This window comes from Prunus avium, chromosome 6, assembly GCF_965620075.1.
Source record: "Prunus avium chromosome 6, drPruAviu1.hap1.1, whole genome shotgun sequence".
NCBI lineage: Eukaryota > Viridiplantae > Streptophyta > Magnoliopsida > Rosales > Rosaceae > Prunus > Prunus avium.
The window spans coordinates 123852-140002 of NC_142289.1; the positions used below are offsets into that span (position 1 = coordinate 123852).

At 37.3% G+C, this 16151-nt stretch overlaps 3 protein-coding genes across 4 annotated transcripts; 1 reads left to right on the plus strand and 2 right to left on the minus strand.

Annotated features, from left to right (window-relative positions):
• Positions 1-438: 438 nt before the first annotated feature.
• ELF9 (RNA binding (RRM/RBD/RNP motifs) family protein) lies at positions 439-6847 on the minus strand. Of its 2 annotated transcripts, none has more exons than XM_088255610.1 (14): positions 6568-6847; positions 6220-6339; positions 5764-5980; positions 5482-5651; positions 4035-4250; positions 3728-3820; positions 3620-3658; positions 2902-2991; positions 2707-2809; positions 2294-2374; positions 1733-1809; positions 1343-1423; positions 1010-1101; positions 439-860 (listed from the first exon to the last, which is right to left on the minus strand). In XM_088255610.1, the coding sequence occupies exons 2-14, from the start codon at positions 6250-6252 to the stop codon at positions 737-739; spliced, it is 1416 nt and encodes a 471-aa protein (XP_088111736.1). In that variant the 5' UTR covers positions 6253-6339; positions 6568-6847; the 3' UTR covers positions 439-736. The 2 variants fall into 2 exon arrangements, with proteins under 2 accessions (XP_088111736.1, XP_088111735.1); XM_088255609.1 differs by having other exon boundaries at positions 5764-5904; positions 6568-6842.
• Positions 6848-10245: 3398 nt separating this feature from the next.
• Positions 10246-11221, plus strand: LOC110768221 (uncharacterized). Its single transcript, XM_021971922.2, has one exon. It carries the CDS (start codon positions 10440-10442, stop codon positions 11016-11018), a length of 579 nt encoding a protein of 192 aa, XP_021827614.1. The 5' UTR covers positions 10246-10439; the 3' UTR covers positions 11019-11221.
• A 55-nt stretch (positions 11222-11276) lies between these two features.
• LOC110768220 (stearoyl-[acyl-carrier-protein] 9-desaturase, chloroplastic-like) lies at positions 11277-15061 on the minus strand. Its single transcript, XM_021971921.2, has 3 exons — positions 14589-15061; positions 12412-12916; positions 11277-11978 (listed from the first exon to the last, which is right to left on the minus strand). The coding sequence occupies exons 1-3, from the start codon at positions 14702-14704 to the stop codon at positions 11418-11420; spliced, it is 1182 nt and encodes a 393-aa protein (XP_021827613.2). The 5' UTR covers positions 14705-15061; the 3' UTR covers positions 11277-11417.
• Between the last annotated feature and the right edge of the window lie 1090 nt (positions 15062-16151).

Below are 16151 nucleotides of genomic sequence, written 5' to 3' on the forward strand. Positions count from 1 at the left end.
TTAAAAGTGAAGAGTATTGGTTGGTATTTATAGAAAAAAAAATTCATTAATTTTTGGGTTTTTTTATAAATAAAAAAATTCAAATTTTTTTCATTATTTTATTGCACAAAAATTCGCTGCCGTTGAATTGGAGGAAAAAATCCAATCGGAGAGCCCAGACGACACCACGTGGCTGCTGGCTATGAGCAGCACTGTAGCACACTGATGTCATCCAAACCTCGGGCTCCAAGTCAAGCCAACCTCCCCCGAGGGCCAGCCCAGTTTGCTGGGGTCCACATTTTGCCCAGGCTAGCCTCTGTTGCTGGAATCACTTTTTTGGCCCAAACCACCCCCCACCCCGCGCCCCAGCCTTGCTGCTGGAATTGCTCTTAGGTCCCGTTCTGAAGGCTGGCGATCTAGGGCTTCGGTGCATGAGGGAGGTAGATAGAACCCGAACAATGAAACAAGAATTTCAACGAAAATTGGCAACCAACAGGGTATCCAGGTTACTAACAAAGTACTCAGACAGGATATACATTACTTACGATTACAAAAATGCTTCTTTTTTCTAAGCACTAAAGGAACATTTCAACCTACAAGATCCGACTAAAGGTTCTTCATATATGGCCTGCTCAAATTCTTAAAACCACGTAACAGTCGCTACCAACAGTAATAATTAAAAAGATCATCGGCTGCTGAATTTTTTTACAAGGAGCACTAATCAAGATGTATGAATAACATATTATAGCATATAAACTCATTCAGCTTCGAGTTCGGTGCCAAACTGCTCTAGCCGTGCAGTATCATCATCCAGATTACGGACCAAAGCATGGTTAATTAAACCATCATCCTCGCTTGCATGTATCTGCCTGCCGCCAAACCTAAATTGACAGAATAGTAATAATCAAATGCAGAACAAAAAGGCAATAAGTTCTGAGCAGCTCCATTCAGTGAGGTAGTAGGTTAGTGATTTCGACCCAACCTTACAATAGCAGCAATTTTAAATTACTAAACACAGCATATCAATTACCATCTTCCATTCATCAACTCTATGCACTTTTGAGCATCATTCCTATCCTTAAATCTGACCAAAACAACTCCCTGGGGATGATTCTCGCAAACCTACAAACAAACAAAACAGAAACCTGAGGAAATTAGGAAAGGAAAAGAACAAAGAACATACATAGATATGCATGCACACCCATATATCATGAAGAAATTCTGGATACAATTCTTCAAATCAAACATCCTTGCAAACTCCCCAGACAAAACTCCATAGGAATTGTGACATTAAATTAAAAGGCTCACAGAGAGAGAGAGAGAGAGAGAGAGATGCCCAACATTTCCATAGAAGCTATCTTACCTTCACCGAGTCCACCGGACCAAGCTTCAGACATTCCTCCTCAACATCTGCCTTTAATTCTGAACATAAATTTTCATCTGCCTGTAAACATTAAGAGAAAGGTACTCAGCAACCAGACAAGGATCAGTAAATGGCAAAACAGCCTTCTCCTTCTATAAGAAGCTCAGACAGGAACCATCCATTTCATTTGTGAAAATATGAGTACATGAAAATTTATAATGACAATAAGGTCCATAATAGCTCTACATGAAGTAGTAAAAAGGCATATACTGAAAAGGTTGTGCATGCAAGTAAGCAGCACCAAAACATTGATCCATTAAGACTTGTTACGCAGAGAAAAGACAAGTTTTCCAATGATGTATAATTCGTTAATTAGTTATATGAACCTACCCTCATTTCAGCAGGAGTGAACATGTAACGAAGAATAACAGTAGTGGCAATTGACACCTTTGCATCATCACGGCCACCTGTTCCATACGGAGAAAATGTGATCTCACTATTCAGAACAAATAAGGTCATCCATAATAAAAATTGAAATAGAAAACACTGCATATGAACAAATATAGAAAATGTCCAGCCGCTTGTGATGAATATGGCATATGCATATGATCCACAGACATACAATTCATAGATTCACACTATTCTTCACTGTAAAACTCCAAAACGACCAGAAACTACTTGTGAAGTGTAGGCATGCGCATATGATCCAAATACATTTCCTTATGATTAAAACAATGAACACAACTCGAGCAGAAGAAAAGGTAATTTGAAATCTAAAACGATTGATGTAGACAAATCTCTATATTGTAGACAACTAGCTGTAGAAGCTATACATACTACATATGGAAACAAGATTAGATAATTTCAACATGACTGCATATTATATAAGATATTGCATTCCTGAAATAAATATATTTGTTTCAAGAAGCCTCGTATAAGATAAGAACCTACCCCAGCCAAGCATCTTCTCTTCCACCTTCTTCAGTTTCTTTTTCCTCTTGTTGTCTGCTTGTTTGGCAACAAATTTATCCCCTGCATACATAACGGCAGCTCATAAATTAAAAAACACAGACCTTAACAGGCACCCTCAGTAGGCTAAGGGGCTTACGACCCCTCTCCCAGGCCCAAAGTTTAAATAGTAAATTACGTGGCCCCTTATTTGATAGAGAAAAAACATACATGTGTATGACCATTAACATCTCACCCATATCTACAATTAGTTTATCAGCAAATTTGATTTATTAAATTTGATGGGGCGACTGGCCTCTAATCTAAGGCATGCTATAATTTTTATAAAACTGTTTAGATAAGGTTTCTAAAGTAGTTCCCTCATTTGTATGAAGTGTCTGGATCCCAACAGTTACCTTTCTGCTGAAACTTAGCTTGGGTGACCGACATAAGAATCTTGCCACCAGGACGTAGAGGTGTTCCATCCAAAATTTGGGTAGCCAAAACAACCGACGGTTCCTACAGTACACACACACACACACACAATTAAGTACCCATATATGACATATTACAATCACGGAGACAGCAAAAGCAATTAAAAACATTCTTACCTTCAGATATGTAACAAGTGCATCTCCCTTTTTCTTTCCGGTCTCTTTGTCAACATACAGCTTCACACGTGGCTTTTTTGTTTCAGGATCCTGAATGTTTATAAGATACGCAGTATGAGAAGATAATTATTATATCATAGTACAGAGTGTGGGAGACGTGCAACAAGGATTACAAAGTATAATGTTTCACACAGTCTCATGATGGGAAAACAAGGTCACTTTGCAGTATACCATGGCAAACAGTACTCAGTTGTATTAGTTAAAGCCCTATTAATCAAACAATAACTCTAAGCAAGACTCTGAGAATTTGATAAATTTATGGAAACAAAAGGAGTATTAGCTTCTTCAGTTCAGTCTCTGATAAGTACTATGCATCTTCAAAGTTTTCATTATAAAAAAAGTTCCTCAATCATGAGCTCACTTCTAAGCATCATTGAACCATCTTCGAAAACAGTAGTACTCAACAAATTAACAACATGAACTGTATCCACACACAAAAAAGGAAGCTTAGTAGAACTACATGATGAGATGAGTTATTTGTTCTCACCATTCTAGAAAAAGTCAAATGTTTATTTTATTATCCCTCATCTCGGGAAGGAAAAATTGATAATAATTAATGACCTATATTGTCAATGTATAGCACAGCATAACCATACTCAAATATTGGGAAATCATGGCATGCAAAGTAAATTGTCTATAACATGTAACAAATTCCTACCTCCTTTATAATTCCACACTTGGTAAACACCTCCACCACCTGCCAAATATCCCTAAATTAGTATTGTGCCACAAAAATAGTGAGGATGAAATAATGACAGTGACTTACTTCGTCAACCGTTACATCATCCGGCAATCCAGTCACATAAACATGTGTATTAACCTTTAACTCAAACCAACTATCAGGAGGTTTATTAGCTTCCTGCAAAATATAACGAAACAAGACAGAAGGGGAGTAAACCAGTACTGCTTCATAAATTCTATACACAGAAATTTCAAGCCCAGACTAGCATAACTAATCTATTAATAGGATCCAATCAGAGTCCATCAGAACAATAGCCTTTGATATAATAGACTTTAATCAATAAATGGTACACCATCAACAAAAGCAGAAGAACAATATAAAAGGAGCAAACCTTCTTGTTAGCTTCCTTATCTGACAATTTTCTCTTAGAACTTTGATCTCCTTCTTCTACCTCACTGCTACCGTTAGCGTCTTCCTCTTTAGAGGGACCAGAAGCGTTTCCAGGTGCATTAACCTCTTCCCCTGCAGAGACCTCAGAAAAATTGACAGCCGGAAAAACTTCCTCTTCTTGCAAGAAAGTCATCTCTTCTACCCCAAACGTGCTATCCTATTAGGCATTAAATCAGTCAAATATACATTCAATAAAAACAAGTGAGACAACTTATGATGGCTGAGGGCCAAAACATGAGCAATTTGATTTACTTGCGAGGTTAACATATTATGGTGTTCCTTTACTAGGTTAATGAACAAATTATTCTCCATAAAATATTATGTAAATATCCAAACTTACATAAAGATAGGACTTCAACCACATAGCAAATACTAGCAAAGAAAAGAGATAAAACAGAAGCATGTCACTTTTAGATGCAAAATGTGGATATCCTTATTACTCTTGCTCGTGTTAATTTCAATTCAGCCTATTTTCACTATCTCACCACCTATCTTCCTCCAGGAAGATAAAGTGGAGCACCAACTTTGGCAAGAAAAACTGAATGGTAGTCAAAGCCTACCAATTATCAATGTATCTGACTTGAGACTCGGGGAAAAAACCCATAGATATACTGTTATTTTTATGAGTCACAAGCATCCTTATGGCCCTCCAAGTGAGAGATTTGTTTTCGGAGAAGAAATAAGCTGTGTTTCGTACAGCCTAAGAGTGCACAAACGTATTTTGAATAGGAAGAAAACAAAACCCAACACCAATAAAATTTGGAAGAAGAGAGAACATTTTACCAGGATTTCGGGTACTTGTCTACCTTTGAGCCTAGAACTACAAATACCCATATGTTTTGGTGAATGTAACATGAAATCTATTGCACAATCCAAACATCTGATAGATATTATAAGAATGAAATCACCAAATTATGATATAAGAGATTCAGTCAAATGAAGCTCGTATGAAAGTCAGAGTTTGCCTCTCTTTGCTAGGAGTTATTCTGACCAAGGAACTGTGCCGACTCTCTGACCAGGGCACTGGGTCATATGCGTATCTGACACATTCCATCTAATGGAAGAGCTCATGAGAGCAGGTGCAGTCATGATAACCCCCATCTGATTTAATGATTCATTCCCCATGTAACATGTAGATGGCAATGAATGTCTTAAAGTTGAGTTAAGATTCAAGATTCGATAAAGGAAATCATTTATATTCACAGGGGATTGTGAATCTGGAGGCATAATAAGAATTAAAAGTGACTTAAATAAATTAACGTGTCTAAGTATATCAATTCCAATTAACCTTTAACAAAACCACTGAAAAAAATTAACTAAACCTCTAAAACTTGGCAGAAACCATGAACAAATGAAAGCAAAGGCATATTATATCTCCATGAACCAACCTGAGGAACCCAAGCCCTAAGACCGCGATCCCACTTGTATTTAGTCCCATCGTCATCGGTGAATTCTTCCTCACCCTCTGGTGGCGTCAAAGGTCTGTCACTATCTGCTTCTGCTTCACCAAGCTGCTTCCGCCATTTCTCAAAGTCGTCGTCATCATCAGAAGGGGGCACTGGAGAAGAAGAGAAACAAAATTGTTAGACCTTGTATAATTCATGGGACTGGTAGTCACAATTCCCAAAAGGAAAAAAGAAAAAAGAAAAAGAGAGAAGCATTCAATTGACCTGCGTTTGAAAACTGAGGTTCTTCGTCATGGCGCAATATTCCTGTGATCAAACCGGGAATTGAGGACAGTGACTGCCATGCGCTTCTTCCTTGGGCCCAGACAAGTGTAGTGTGGGTGAGGTACCCATTTAAGAAATGCTCTGTCCAGGCGAAGTAAATAAGCAAAGTAGAAGTGAAATCGAACATGATAGAGATGATGGAACAATAGTTCTGAAACTGAAAGAGTACTCTATCAGATTACCAGTAGAGCTGAAATTCAGAAGAACAAAACAATGCGCCAGTAAATTTAATTTTAGGAAGGAAGAGCAAAGAGCGTGCATAAGATTAACTGAAATTTAATTTCTTTATTCAACATAACATAGTAATCAAGTGAATTCCAGACAATAGATGGAACCAAATTGATATTCATTCATCCTATCTACATTCTAATATAAAGGGAGGGCAAGCAAACTCACCACGCAACTCTGAAAATGCGTATGGACCAACATGTTGTTGATTTTCACCAAGAATGAACCATCCTACTTCACTCAACGTTTCAGGCTGCCCTTCCATCCCCAAACTTTTCTGTTCCGAGCCTGTAAGCAAGCAAGCAAGAATCAAATATCAAAAATCAAATTTCCAGAACCTTTTCTTTCTTGCATTTTACATACACACACACATATATAAATATATATATATATATATATATATATATATATTTATTTATTTATTTATTTATACAGGTTACAACAGGGCTTTTGGTCTAATCATCATCAAATCAAATCAAAGACATAATAATTTTGCCAAAATTTGATTGCACGCACCCGATTGCTGCTGCCGTTGCTGTTCTTTCTCCTTTTCTTTTTCTTCTTCTGGGTGAGGGTGATGATTCTCCGAGCCGTTCTGCAACGACATCGTTCTGCCTGCCTCTGCGATTCTGACTAACGGACCAAGCCGAGAGCGTGCGTGTGGTGGTAATTGTGTAATAATACCCTCTGTCTGCTCTGCTCTCTCTGATTGATTGGAAAACTCTGGGCTCGTTCTACACTTGACCGCGTTCGGAGGCAGGCAGCATGAGCTGACTTGGGTTCCATTTCCAGGCCATTGGTTGATTTCGGTTTGGGTCCAAACATTTCCACGCCAAACCCACCAAATTGAGGTCCAATCCAAACCCTTGTATTGTAATTTGTAATTTGCACCCGAAACCAAATTATATATACACAGAGACCTTCTATTGAGGGATCCCTCAAATTAGTTTATTTGAGAGACACCATTGTAGGACCCACTTTGCATTGATTTAACTAATTCAAACTGTTTATATTTTAGATAATCATTCAAAGATCATCTTTACAAAAAATCACTTGAATCCAATATCGTTTGACCACTTAATTGTGTTAGGCTTATTTATGTACATGCCCCCTGTGCTTTCAAACTTGTCTCAGATTACCACATGTGCTTGGAAACATCTCAAAATTCCCCCCACACTTTTAAAAACCGTCTCACATTACCCATTCCGTCAGTATTATAGACGTTCCATTACGTGTTTTGGGCCCCACTTCTTCTTAATCCTTAACATTGGAGAATAAGGGTTTTTTCAGCTTCAGAAAAGGCGAAAGAGGGTATTTGGGTGAGAAGGGGAAATTTGGAGAAAAAGGCTAGGGCTTATCAAAATCTGAGGTGGGGTTCGAATTTCGGGAGAATCATGAGAAGAAATCACTGTTTGGGCTGGGTTGCTGCTACTGCAGCTTGTAATCTATACCCAATTCCTAATCCTTCGCCTTGAAGATACAAACTACAAAGAACAAATAGTTGGGCACAAGTTGGGCAAAACTGGTCTCTCTACTTATGGTTGCTTGTGCTCTTCTTCTTGAGTAGACTTCCAAACTTGCAGAGTAAAGGCTTCTTCTTCTTCTGTTGCTGCTGCTGCTTTGATGGAAAGATTCTGCCATCATCAATGCTTTGGGTTGAAGTAACTCCATTAATCCTCACCACCCCCAACCTTTGAGTCCACTTCCTCTTCAAAGGATTCCTACTCTTGTTCCCTCTCCGACGAGAATTCCTTCTTTTCAATCTTGCAGCTCTCCCACATCTTATATTCAACTTCTACAGAGTCATCATCTTTCTCTTTGCTCTCATCTTCTTTTGGTTTTCCATCCAAATTTCCCCTTCTCACCCAAATACCCCCTTTCCCATTTTCTGAAGCTGAAAAAACCCTTATTCTCCAATGTTAAGGATTAAAACGAAGTGGGGTCCAAAGCACATAACAGAACGTCTATAATACTGATGGAATGGGTAACGTGAGACGGTTTTTAAAAGTGTGGGGGGTATTTTGAGACGTTTCAAAGCCTAGGTGGTAATATGAGACAAGTTTGAAAGCACAGGGGGCATGTACATAAATAAGCCATTGTGTTATTGAAATTTTAGTACTTTATTGAAGCACCGTGTTCATTGATTTTGTATGATACAATTGGATGTCGAAACGATTTCCGATTTGTCTAATTTTTTGCAAGGATGATCTATGAATGTAGACTTAAAAAATGGATGGTTTGGATCGTTGAAAAAAAAAATTCGTAGGGTACCTTAAAGGATGTCCCTCAAATAAAATTATTTAACAGATCCCTAAATAGAAGGGGACTGTATATAAATATATATTATTAATTAATAAACATATAACATTATTGCATCATCAAGAAAAATAAACTTGGATTATTTTGATTAGATTGAACAAAAAGAGAGTATATATAATGGATTAGTTTGATTAGCTTGTTAGATCGATGGCACGCAAATGTATTATCAATTATCATTATGCAAAGCAACAATTATCATCCCCTTGGCGAAATTCTATAATGAGGATGTCACATATGGACTTCTCATGTGGACCTTCATATTAATCATATGATTATTTCATTAAATTTAAGTGAAGTTACTATTTGGATGAATCATGTGGCTAATATGAAGGTCCACATCTATGACCCATATATTGTACCCTCACCATAGAACGACTCCATCACTTTGGAGGTTGTTGGTTGTTTTTGAGTGTGAGTTTGGCCAGTCTTAAATATATCATTTTTTTTTTAATGGGATCTATTTTAGCACATATCCACTTAAATATCGTCAATATTATTGCGATAATGTCAGAGGCGATAATTTCCTACTCGCTCATGCAATATTTAGGCAACATATGCGATATGAAATTGAAAAATAAATGAAAATTGTTGAGAAATCGCGCTCTTGCACACAAGGGGATTCAAACCCCTCTCTTTCCCATCCACCTACTGAGCCTTATTTAACATGTTGTGGATGAGTTTGTTAATAAAGCTACGACGTGTAATATTTATATGGTCTTTAAAATTTCTACAAGCTAATATTATATAGGATAAATTTTCATATAAAAAAAATTCCCTAAGGATAAATTTAGGCATATGTTTAATGTTATTTATTATTTTATTATGGAGTTGTTTTTTTTTTTTTTGGTTATATATTATGGAGTTGTATTATTATTCACTATTGAGTTTTAATATTGTTCATTTTATGTGATACTAAGTTTTAACTTTAATATGAATTCTTTCTATGTGGTACTAAGTTACTCATATATTTTATTTTTATGTTTTTTTTGTTAAGCATATATTAAATTATTATAACTAAGAAATTATGGTGTGTTTAATTTTTTTTTCACCAATTACTACATATTTTCTAAAGATACAGTGCTTGTTAGGTCGCTACATAATCAATTTAAATCATTCAAACCCACCATGACATGCATTTTATTTCATTTTTTGTGATAAAATAATAGACAATTGACTAAATAAACATCCTCTAAAGTTTCAATAAAAATTTCAAAGTTTTTCTCACAATTTCCGTGATTTTTATTCAATTTTTATCGATATCGATATTTTCTCAATATTTCTATTGATATATCCGTGTTTTTGGACCACCAATATTTCCGAAACTCTCGATATTTTAGACCTTGGTTTGGGCCAGATCAGATCTAATAGTAATAGGGAGGAGCGTGCGTGAAGCTGTTTTTGTCTTTCACTTGATTTGGGCTTTAATTTAGTGAATAGGCCCTGTTCAGTTTGTTCGTTTGGTTGGGGCATTGGCCTCAACTTAAATCAAATGTATGCCACCAACAAAATTCAAATTTTTTTAAAATCAAATGTATGCCACCAACCAAAAGAAAAAGAAATAAGAAAACGGAAAGCACTCGCTCCTCCTCCTCCTACTGGGACTGTGAGTGGGTGACTTGTCCTAATTAATTACTAAAAGCAAAATTAATTAACTAGCCGTTACAACAGCTTGCTATTTATATGCTAATGTGGGGTTGGGGTTGGGTCCCAACTCTAACGGTCATATTCTGACCCTCACACAGCACACACTTCACAGCAAAAGGAAAAATGACCGTTAGGCCTAAGGCCTCGCTGCCCTTTTGAGTACTGCACTCCTTCATATTTATATATCTATATATACATGTATCTTCACCCACAATCTGAATCACATTCCTCTCTCTCTCTCTCTCTCTCTCTCTCTCTCTCTCTCTCTCTCTCTCTCTCTCTCAAAATCAGGTTCACACATACCTGCAAATTCCAAAAGCCACCATTTTAATTTCTGATCAGAGCTTCCAAATCCCAGCAGAGTAGTAAAGGTAAATTTAGTAGTTGAAGCAGAGGAAAGTAAGGATCTCAAGTAGAGTATAAAAATGGGTGGTCTGTCGATGAATATTTCCAACGGCGCAGGAGGAGCAAGGTCTGGTTCCCAGTACCACACCCATAAGGTGTTCCTGTTGTGCAACTACATTTTGCTAGGCGCGGCCTCCAGCTGCATCTTCCTCACGCTATCTCTGCGGCTGCTCCCCTCAGTGTGCGGCTTCTTCCTCATCCTCCTCCACATATTCACAATTGGGGGGGCCATATCTGGATGCGCGGCAGCCTCCGCGGGGACGACGTCGGGCAAGTGGTATGGAGCCCATATGGTGGCCACAGTGCTGACAGCAATATTTCAGGGGTCAGTGTCAGTGCTCATCTTCACGAGAACGGGTGACTTTCTTGGGGAGCTGAGGTCGTACGTGAGGGATGAGGACGGCGCTGTGATACTCAAATTGGCTGGAGGCCTCAGTGTCGTCATCTTTTGCTTGGAGTGGGTGGTCTTGACCCTCGCCTTTTTCCTCAAGTACTATGCCTCTGTCCAAGGCACTACTACTGCTTCTCCTGCTATGAGGAGTTCCAAGGTGCAACAAGAGGAGGACTTGAAGGACTGGCCATGGCCATTCCAAGTCTAAATATTCATTCAATCAATTATTATATCCATCTCTATCTGCTGCTTTCGTTTCATTCTATTCTATTGATTAAATCAAATTATATACATTTTGTTTGGTGTGTAATTCGTTGACTCGATGATTCAATTCAGTTGTTTGTTGTGAGGATCGGGAAAAATGTACTTTCTTCATCTGTTATATGTAAGTTTTGTTCTATTTTCTTTTTACCTTCAATTAATTTATTTCTTTCTATTAACTCATCCACAATAATTTCATTCGTAATTACGGAATTGGGAAAAAATTAATTGACAAATGTAACAACAAATTACTTGTGAAAGAGAGTATTTAAGCACACCATTCCATAGAAAGGGCATACAGAAGAAACACATTCCAAAGGAAAAACGAAAATACTCTTCTAGTTACTTAAACCTTTACTTCTCTACCAAAAAGCCAGCTGATTGGAACAGTGGATGATTGTTTGGCCTTTCCCTGAGCCCTCTCCTCCAACCTTCTAATTCTGGGCGGCAATCTACACACAAAATCCTGCGCTTTACATCCCTCACCCGAAAGACCCGTCAACTTCTCTATGTTCCATCTTCCAACCAAAAACTCCAAAATATCAGCATAATCCCTAGCAGTATACACTTCAAGCCGCTGGGCAACAGCTGAGAAATGTTTGAAAAGATTATCATCTTGACCATCGTACATCAAGTGGGCTGGCATTGATATTTTTTTCTTCATCATGTCAGCTAAAGCCAAGACAGTGCCATCTGGATCAATCTCAAAGAGCTTTTCCACAATCTTTGTATAGGCAGTTTCATGGCGTTTTTCATCTGAGGCAATGGTACCACATATCTGAGCCAATTTCAGGTCCCCGTGCTCTTTGGCTTGCCTGGCTGTGTTCCCATGGGAGATGAATGTTGCCCTCTCTTGAAATGAAGTATATATGAAACCAAGGTAGGGATTGTTTTCTGTTTTAGGATCCTACAAAGTACACAAAATTGAAAAGCAGGATATAATAAGGCTGAAATAAAAACAAGATAATATCAGACAGTAGTTTGTACAATAGTTTGTCCAAGTTACTGATCATAATCATCACCACAAATTAAAGCATGCCATATTTTGACATGAAGGAATTCATAATTTGGGGGAACCACCAAAGACTAGACTGCAACAAAACAAATTTAAGAACATTTACTGTTAAAAAAATTTCACTCATTTTCCTATTGTGTTATACTTAGGACCAACTACAGAAGATAAAAAGGAAATTGCACCTTACTCCGGCACTTAGATTCCTCAAAGATTGATATAAATCCTTGAGCTTTCCTATTATATCAAATTCCTAAGCATTGACTCAAAAAAATATCATCATCAAGGAAATAATTAAAACCGAAAAACAAACAAACAAATATCTCACCATTCCTGATCCAATAAGATATTGAATTGTCTTTTCAATTTGTTTCATATCTACTCGTCCCGAGAGATAAAGATACTTGTTTAGAAGGTCACCATGCCTGTTCTCTTCAGCAGTCCAGGCCCTGGTCCATATTGCCCAGGAAGTAAGGCTTGCACCAGTCTCATCCCGAACTCCATCCAAGGTATTAAGCATTGTCTGATAAGTTGGTAGGGCTTCTTCAGTGATCATATCTCCAACCAGCACAACAAAATAATCATCAGGAATTTCCTTTGCTCTTTCCCTCAACTCCTTAACTTGATCAAAGAATCCATCTGATTCAGGCATTGGAAGAAAATCTTGTGGTTGCCAGCATTTCTCAACAGGCTTTAGGTGTACCAAGATGTTCTTATCAGCCCAATCTTCTAATGATTTGAAGATCTCAATCTGTTGAGGAGGCAGTGAATGTTTCACTTGAACATGTACCTCACGTGGAGGCAAAAAAGACTTCTTCAAATTTTCCCTCTCTCTATAACAAGCAGAAAAAGATCTTAAAATGATATACTTCAAATGACAAATCTAACAAACATTAAGTAAGCTTTCTAATTCCCCAAATAACTAACTTATAAGGGTATTCTATCAATTACATCATAATTCGATAAACATACCTAGGAAACCACATACATCAAATATATACATATTATACTATTCATGGTTTAGGGAGAGAGAGGGAGAGAGAAAAAAAAATTGTATTGGAGTACAAAAACCACAAAGTCTGCTCATGAAGAAACAAAAGACAAATCATGATCCACAATTGAATAAAGAACAGAGAAGTCAAAGATACAGGCAGCTACCAAATTCAAAACTAAAACTGAACAAAAGAAACTTTAATTGTTGCTGACAGTGCCACAGCTATAATTGAAAACATGAGGACAGACAAATGTAGATTTCGCGGATGTAAAACAACTGTCAATCAAAATACTATTAAACATGTCCGCAAATACGGCACTACCACATTTGACAAGTGGAAAAGTGGGGGCAACAAACTTGAACAATATCGCATTATTCAAGCGCATGTGATAATTGTCAAACACAAGTCCTAGACAGGAAAATGAATAGAGAGAGATAGAGAGGTACACAGAAATCCATACAATCAGGAGACTACATTGTAGTAAACAATTGACAAACAAGAATAATGCATCGACTTAAACATTAAACAAACAAAAGAAGCTGAATTTAGTTGGAAAAGAATACCAAGTGTCCAACTAGATTCATGTTAGTCAAACAAGTGTAATCACTATGAAAGAATATGAAGAAAAGGGCTATATAATTACTCAAACACATAAACAAATAAATAAATGTTTGAAAATATAAAACATCAAACTGCAAAAAAATGAAGACACAGGGGAACCGAGTTTTACAATAACCACGGGACCTAGTTCCAAAAGAAAGAATTAAACACAAAAAATTCAGACCTAACTCTCAACAGATGTGAGACATAGTTAAATAAGAAACGCATACCTTCATATTGAAAAGGACAAACAGAAAACCTAACTAGCAATTTTCTTTTCTCTTTTAGGACAACCCCAGCGAGATCAAAACAAAATTTAATTCAATATCAATTATAAAATAAAGGAATTTTTTAAAAGAAAAATATAAGGGAAGAAGATTTAATCATCGACATAAGTAAACTGTATGTGCTTCACAAGCAAAAATTGAACACTAAGCATAAAAAATCAAACAAAAAAAACTTACAACTAAAACTACTAAAATTAAAAATAAAATAAAAACCCGTGGACTACATAGAGCATAACGCAACATGCAGAGCTAAATGAAGAGAGAAGAAAACATAAGAGTAACATAATTTGAATAGTCACCGACCTCAGTAACTACATGACATTTCTCGAATTGAAAACAAAATGAATGAGTGGCAAAGCCCAAACTTCAAAAAACACCATGAGAAAAAAAAGAAAAAAGAAATAGAAGAGTATAAAAATAAACGCATAATGTTTATAAAGTTAACCCCAAATTCAACTGCATTGGCACAAAACCAAAAACTCCAGATCAACAGAATGGCTAAAAATTCATTCTTGATGAGACCCATTTGCATTTTGCGAAGGGGCGTAATACAACATAGGCAGTCATGCAAAAACGAAACAGAAGATACAAATGAATGGAAAAAAAATGTGAAAGAAACTCACTTAGCGGAAGAGTGAAGAGTAGAAGCCATGAAGATTTTTGGAGATCGGAGATTGTGGGACTTAGAAAGGAGGTTGTGAGATGGGAAAGTCATCATGGAATTGAAACTCAGAGCCATTCTGCTGTCTTTTCTTTCTTTCTCACTTGTTGCCTTGTTTATTTATCTCTAGAATCCAAAGAGCTTTGCTAAATTGCTACTCAGTTGGTTGCTATTCAGTTGGTTTCAGTTTTATATTCAACCTCTTGGTGGGAGAGAGGGAGAAAGCAACACGAAGAGAAGAGAAGAGAAGAGAGAAGGACAGCCGCACGCAACCAAACGATGAAATGTCTGGAGAGAGAAACGGGAAGGTCATTGGTAAAGTTGGCCTCCTTTAGATAAGGACCAGTCATTTCCCACCTAATTACGTCACTGCCACTTTAGTTACAGGTCGTCGTTACATTTTGTGGCTGGGTGGGGGGAGGAGGGGGGCGGTTATGGAAACATGAGCTAATTTATCCCTTGTTTAGAGCATTTCCACCGTTCTCTCCCAGTCCGGCCAAGAGGCCCCTAGGCCGTTGATCCCGTTTCCAGTGCCCAAATGTTGCCCAGGTAAGAGCTGGGCTCTACCAACCCGAGCAAGGCCCAAAATAAAATACCTATCAATATTATTCACTTTCCGCACCAAATCTTTATACAAATTCTTCTCCTTTCAATATTATTCACTTTCCATACTAAATTTTCTATTACTAAATTTCATTTGTGTAAAAATACAGATAACTTCTTCCATCGAAGTTGGAGGCTCGTGGACAACCATGGAAAATGTTTTGTTGTATGAGTGTTGGGTCCGGTCCAAGTTAGTCATTTTCCGATTACGGGCAATGAGATGAAGTTCTCTCATATGTGGAGAAAAATTCGTGGAGAATTTTGTGAAAGATCGGGTTCGCCTCGTACTGAAATGGCCTTGGTTAGTAGGTGGAAAATTTTGAATGAAGAGTTAGGAAAATGGAGAGATGCGTTGGTAAAGCAAGGGACAATGTTCAAAGCCGCGAAAATCTTGGCAACAAGATCAATTTTTTGTAAGCGCTGTTTTATTAAATTTAATGTCATATTTTTTTAAAAAATATTTTCTTGCATTTCCAATTTGTTTTTTTTATTATAGATTAGGGTAAACTGCCGAATTGCCTCGTAAACTTGTACATAATTATCAATTTATTCCTTGACCTTTTAAAAAAATAAATTAAGGACTCGAATTAAATTTTATTTATTCTCAATTTCCCCCATGCCGTCTAATTTCTCAACATTTCATTAAATTTTTTGTTAACTCATTAAAAATATATTTCTTTTTTTTAAGAAAAGAGAGCCCTTCCACTCCACACATCCGTCGCAGCCTCCCCATTCAAAACCCACCCCCAGACCCAAGATCATCCCCGTCCCCACCATTATTGCAAATCTCTGAAGAATCAGTTCGATTGCCTTTGATTTTCGGTGCTTAATTGCCCTCAGGTTCCTCTCATGTCAAAAAGTCGAAAGCTTCACAATGTAATCAAAGAAAAAGAGACGAACCCATCACCACAGCCCCACCAAC

What these genes read in the sequence shown, in the direction of transcription:
- ELF9 (XM_088255609.1), bottom strand. Translation starts at nt 6,658, where the DNA reads ATGTCGTTGCAGAACGGCTCGGAGAATCATCACCCTCACCCAGAAGAA. An exon ending in CACTTGTTACATATCTGAAG is followed by an intron (nt 2,810 to 2,901) that starts GTAAGAATGTTT and finishes TGTGTACTGTAG; the next exon opens with GAACCGTCGGTTGTTTTGGC. An exon ending in GTCCGGTGGACTCGGTGAAG is followed by an intron (nt 1,102 to 1,342) that starts GTAAGATAGCTT and finishes GTTTGTTTGTAG; the next exon opens with GTTTGCGAGAATCATCCCCA.
- LOC110768220 (XM_021971921.2), bottom strand. Translation starts at nt 14,704, where the DNA reads ATGGCTCTGAGTTTCAATTCCATGATGACTTTCCCATCTCACAACCTC. An exon ending in ACTCTTCACTCTTCCGCTAA is followed by an intron (nt 12,917 to 14,588) that starts GTGAGTTTCTTT and finishes TGCTTGTTATAG; the next exon opens with AGAGAGGGAAAATTTGAAGA. An exon ending in ATCTTATTGGATCAGGAATG is followed by an intron (nt 11,979 to 12,411) that starts GTGAGATATTTG and finishes TGTACTTTGTAG; the next exon opens with GATCCTAAAACAGAAAACAA.
- LOC110768221 (XM_021971922.2), top strand. Translation starts at nt 10,440, where the DNA reads ATGGGTGGTCTGTCGATGAATATTTCCAACGGCGCAGGAGGAGCAAGG.